This window comes from Sorghum bicolor, chromosome 2 (assembly GCF_000003195.3).
Source record: "Sorghum bicolor cultivar BTx623 chromosome 2, Sorghum_bicolor_NCBIv3, whole genome shotgun sequence".
In the NCBI taxonomy this organism is placed as follows: Eukaryota; Viridiplantae; Streptophyta; class Magnoliopsida; order Poales; family Poaceae; genus Sorghum; species Sorghum bicolor.
Genome location: NC_012871.2, coordinates 7,788,871 through 7,794,712, shown reverse-complemented (window position 1 = coordinate 7,794,712; position 5,842 = coordinate 7,788,871). Strand labels below are relative to the sequence as shown.

Genomic DNA, 5,842 nt, shown 5'->3' with positions numbered 1-5,842 from the left:
TTTGGTAGATGGAGTTGTGGTATCCCCCCGCATAATGCTTTGTTACCAACAATTGATAGCCTAGTCAAATTTTTGAAAACTCCTTCTTTTGGTATTTCTCCTTGCAAATTATTGTAGGATAGATCTAGGCGAAGCAACGATGTTGAATTACCTATAAGCTTTGGGATTGTTCCGGATAAATTGTTGTGGCCAAGATACAACTCCTGTAGGTTGGTAAGGGTAGCCAGGTTGCCAGGGATGCTTCCATTCAGTTTGTTGTCCGTCAAATTAAGTACGGTCAAGCCTGCTATGTTCTTGAACGTATCAGGTCAGGTATACTTCCTTGGAATGAATTGCCATCCATTAAGGCCTTGTTTAGTTTGGAAAAAATTTTGGATTTCGCTACCGTAGCACTTTCGTTTGTTTGTGGCAAATATTATCCAATCATAGACTAACTAGGATCAAAAGATTCGTCTCACGATTTACAGGTAAACTGCGTAATTAGTTTTTGTTTTCGTCTATATTTAATGCTTCATGCATATGCCGCAAGATTCGATGTGACGGGGAATCTTGGAAAATTTTGGGAACTAAACAAGGCCTAAGAGGACTTCCATGACCCTGCAGTTGCCAATAGTATCAGGTATCTTACCTGACAATTTGTTTCCTGACAGGTCGAGTTGTCCGAGATTGACCACACTACCGACTTCTAGTGGAAGTGGTCCCTCAAGCATGTTGTTGGAAAGATCGAGAAACATTGAGATAGATGGCAGCTGCATAATTTCTTTAGAAATCAATCCAGTGAGGCTGTTCTTTTGCAGATCGAGGGCTAAAAGTTTGCTCAAGTTTCCAATGCTTGGTGGAATTGGCCCCTCCAGGCTATTGCCGCCTGCATAAAGTTGAAGTAAACTAGAAAGGTTTCCGATGGAGGATGGTAGATGTCCTGGAATTCGACCGAAATACTCCGAATTTCGGCGAATTTCGTCCAATTCGGTTAGGTCCGAAACGAATTTTGTGATTCAATTTCCGAAAATTCACCGATTTGAGCCCGAAATTGGACCGAATTTTCCCGAATTTCGTCCATTTCGGTTGGGGCCGATTTTTTTTTTCAAAATGGATCCCAGACAGGTAGTTTGAATTGAGGCCTAACAGCTGCAATTGTGTAAGCTTCCCGGTACTTTCAGGAATGACCCCAGTGAGCAAGTTATCGCCAAAATCAAGAATCTCAAGACCTGCCAAATTTCCAATATCTGTTGGGATGACACCGGATATGTTGTTGATGGCAATCTGCAGCCGCTGGAGATTAGTAGACAGATTAACCAATGGACCTGGCAACTTCCCTGAAAATCTGTTCAATCCAATGTCCAGTATCTGTAATCTGCTACAATTCACCAAAGAATCAATAAATTCCCACTCTTCCTCGTTGTTTGTTTCTAAGATGTTACCTTCCAGAGAAAATACTTCAAGTTGTTGCAATCTGCCCAATTCAGCAGGAACAACTCCAGTAAAGTTATTACTAACCAAGTCAAGAATCTGGAGCCTGGAGAGGTTGGTTAGGGACAGTGGAAGAGCTCCAGTAAATCTGTTTCCTCCAATCTCAAGCTGTTGGACGCTTGGAAGATTTTTCCCCAGGTCAGATGGTAGATGACCACGGAGCTGGTTGACTGCCGCAAAAAAGTAATAAAGAGATGACAGGTTGAACAGGGAAGGAGGGAGCAAACCGGAAAGATTATTACGGGAGAGGCGAAGGAAACCGAGATACGGATTGTTCCCGATGCCTGCAGGGATTGATCCCTCAATATAGTTGAATTCCAAAGACAAGTGGGTCAACCGGGAAAGGTTGCCAAGAGACGACGGGATAGTTCCGGTGATGCTGTTGTTTGACAGCGATAGAACTGAGAGCGATGGCATGTTGCCAATTTCAGCTGGGATGATTCCCTGCACTCCCTTGTTGCTGTAGATGTGCATCTCACGGAGGCTGATGCAACGGCTAATGTTGCTTGGGATGACGCCAGTGAGCATGTTAAAGCCCAGGTCAATGCGCCGGAGGCGCCTGAGGGAACCGATGCTGGGAGGGATCTCTCCCTGCAGGCCATTGGAGCTCAGGTTCAGAGAGTGCAGGAAAGTGAGGTTACCGACAGCAGGAGAGATGGTGCCGACGAGCCCCTGGGAGCTGAGGTCTAGAGCGACCACCCTCCATGGGTGCCTCCTGCCGCAGATGACTCCCTCCCAGCTGCAGTAGCTGGTGCTCTGGTTCCATGAGTCCAGCACGCCGGAGTGGCCGGAGATCTTGGCCTTGAAAGCCACAAGAGCTCTCTCGTCGTCGCCATGGCCTGATGAATACATGGCTGCTGCTGCTGCTGCACTGGTTGTCGCCGCAGCGGAGATCAGCAGGAGCAGCTGCAGCAAGCGCCTGCAGGTGCAGGCTCTTAGTCGTCTTTGGGGCAGCATGGCCGGCAGCGATGGCTTTCGGTTTCTTACGTGGTGGCACTGAGCTTGGTTTCTTTGCATTGGCGATGATGATGATGATGATGATTTGGCTCACGTTCCGTGATTCTGATCATACGCGGCAGTGGCTAATCATTCTGCAGTAGTATAATACTATGCTTGCTGCCTGTTGGTCTATGCTGGATGGAGAGTCGGTGCCCAAGGTTTTTTTAGCAAGCAGGTATGGAGAGTTGGTTTGCTCTTTGCGGTTAGTTTGACTAGATGACGTGAAGTTATTCTATGCTTCTATCGTTTTATAGTATAGTATATTGTTGATGCAAAACTGATCTGCGAACACAAAGGGCTAATACCCGATTCAAACGTTAAGGCGTGCCAGCCGATTTGACCTTGCTATCGGCAAAGGTGATAACTCGAATACTTTAGTCCTGACAACAGCGATGCGCCCGGATGTCACGGCTAAGAGGTACTCACGCGGAACTCGAGAACACGCCGAGCTTAAGTCGACGAATTCCTAAGAACTCGTAATAAAAGGAAAAAGTATGACGAAGTCGTCGAAAAGTAGATGCTGGAATATGAATAAGAAACGTGTATTTGATTGATTGATAGATGATTACAAGGTCCTAGGGCTTATATTTATACCCTGCTCAAAGAGCTACGACCAGACACGATCAGAATTCGAATTTCAAATTACACGGAACCCGTATACAAAACGATGCGAACAACTAAGGAAATAATAAAACCATCCTCCGTGACAAACCGAAACTCCTCCACATGACAACTGGCAGCTTCCGGACTCTTCCTTCGCGTCATCGGCAATCCCCTTACCATAGTCATCGGCAGACCTTTTTACTTGGTCATCGGCACCATATTACTGCCTGAGGACTTAGTCACATTCAACCTTTCCCTCATCGGCAACCATCCTTATCAGCAACCCGCATCGTACTGCCACCCTGTCCTGCCATACTGGACACGTGCCCAAAAATGGTGTCAACACATGCCCCCCAGTTTCGGAGTATAAAACTATTAATGCTCCGAAATTCTCTGCAGTAATGATGTCTTCTCCGCAATTAATGCTCCTAATCTGGTAACCGACAACCTCAATCTGGGCAACTCTGATCCTAATCCCCCGCAGATCTCTCGAAATCCACAACTTCCCAAACGGGCATCTCTCTTAGTCGTACATCGGCAACAATACCGTTACAAAGATCTGCCGATGCTCTGCCCAGGATATTCGCAAAAACGGTTATTTCCCTTCTATCCGCCCATCGGCAAGACGACCGTTATAGAATATCACCGATGAACCGACCAGGAGATCGCGCACAGTAAAATATCTTTAGATAATGACCGCTTCCTGTCAAATCACCTGCACAATCCCTGGATTATCGTGCGAACAGTTACCATATCCACTTGAGTACCCTCGGGTTTCTCGGATGCAGCAAAGAAATAAGTCAGATTTGCCCTTGTCCATCTTGCCCTATAAATAGTTCCTTCTTGGGTACTCCTCCCCCATTACATCATTTTGCCATCCAACTTCACTTTTCCAGCGGCGGCGCCATTCTCAATCCTCAAGACCTCCAACAAGCATTCTTCTTCATCAACTCCGGCGTCTTCCGGCGTTCCCTTCACGACAAGATGGCCGTTGGCTTCGTCGTCCCTGAGGTCAGACTTCCATCTCATCTGCTGTACCCTTTTCCGGCATCCCTGGTCATCTGCGATTTACCTTACCGAATTTTTCCTTTTCCTTTTTCTTTGCATCTTTATCCCCCAAAACACTAGGAGTTATCCAACAAAATTGTCATTCCTACCGATCAACCACATCTTCAATGCCTCGGCCCTCTAGGGGATCCAGATCCAACCGACCTTATCAACGCAGAAACCAACAGGATTCCCTTTAGAGCTGAAAACTTTGCTCTAGATCTATGGAAGGACACCTTTCGCTCTTGGCCTAGCCCTACTGTAGGGTGGAAAGACTGGTTCTTGAGGGTCAGCAACTCTTATGAAGTTCAATGGGGTGAGAGGAAATTAGCCCAATGCATTAGGCTGTCCATTGCCGATATGCACAGGAACGAGTCATTGCTGATAGCTGCATCTTACTTCTGGTCAGACACTCTCAACGCTTTTGTTTTTGGCCACGGCCCTGCTTCTCCTACCCTTGCCGATGTAGCCATGCTTACTGGGTTAGACATATCTTCTGCCGATAGCACCCACTTTTTTGATACCGCCCCCAGTGCCAAAGTGGAGACTCGCGCTATCGGCGGCTGGTCAGGGTACATCCAGAAGTACCGCGGGAGAGGGCCTGTCACCATAAAGGAACAAACCACTTTTCTGAACATGTGGTTAGACAAGTTTGTATTCTGTGGTCGATCGGCAGGACCGACTTCCGTCTTTCTATCGGCAGCAGAAAGACTGGCTAGCGGTGGTCAATTTCCTCTCGGTCGTTATTTGCTTGGTGCTGTTTATCACCTTCTTCATCAGGTAGTCCAGAAACTCTTGCTCGGCCAACCTATCGGCAACTTGGGAGGTCCTTGGTGGTTTATTAATATGTGGCTCAATCTGCACCTGCACAAGCGCCTTGATCTCAACTTGTTCTCTCAGCACTTCCCAAGAGATATAGCCGAGAACCATGTGTTGGGTGAAGAGGAATCGGCAACACGTGCTCCCCTGAACTTTGGCGAAGCTGTTATAGTTTTACCCGGTTCAGGGAACACTCCGGATCAGATCGGCCGATTCTTTGAAACGCTGTATGAGGGTCTGGCCAGAGATGAACGACCATGGCTGGCTTACGACGATCCAGATAGCATGCTCCCTCTGACCTTCAATCCGTTCGACGAAGCTCTTGATAGGGACAATGAGGTGATGATGGCAATCGTAACTCCCAGAGCCATACCAGTGAACTTCTTCGGCAGCACGAAAACCTCTCCCCAAACCTATGAATTTTATAATCCATCGGCATTAGCTCGCCAGCTAGCTTTCGGCCAATTGCCAATCGCACTTCCTTATGCCGATGTAATAAAGCCCAGAGAACCCATCGCTAATCTCCTCGAGTGGACTCGAGTAGCCCAGCTACCACCAAATGCCGATACAGATGTAGATCTGTCAGAATGGGTTCCAGCTGCCTTTATCACTCAAGCATACAAGCTATGGTGGGCAGAATGGAAGGAGAATCTATTCTGCAGATCGGCCCTCTCATACCGCGGCATGATCGACCCCGAATACGAAGTCCCTGACGACACTGTAAGTATTTTAAACCGATGTCTCATTTTCCAATACTATTCCCATCGGTAACTTACCCCTGTATTCTTTTTGCAGATTGACAACACCCCCCCATCGGTTAGCAGGAGTGGCAAGCCGATCGACTTATTCCCATCAGGCCCGATCTCCTCAATCGGCCACAATGCTCCCACTCTGGCTTCCATCG

At 47.4% G+C, this 5,842-nt stretch overlaps 1 protein-coding gene across 1 annotated transcript; it reads right to left on the bottom strand.

Annotated features, from left to right (window-relative positions):
- Positions 818 to 2,427, bottom strand: LOC110432592 (putative receptor-like protein kinase At3g47110). The gene is made up of 2 exons (XM_021453347.1): positions 1,015 to 2,427; positions 818 to 865 (listed from the first exon to the last, which is right to left on the bottom strand). Exons 1-2 carry the CDS (start codon positions 2,425 to 2,427, stop codon positions 818 to 820), a joined length of 1,461 nt encoding a protein of 486 aa, XP_021309022.1.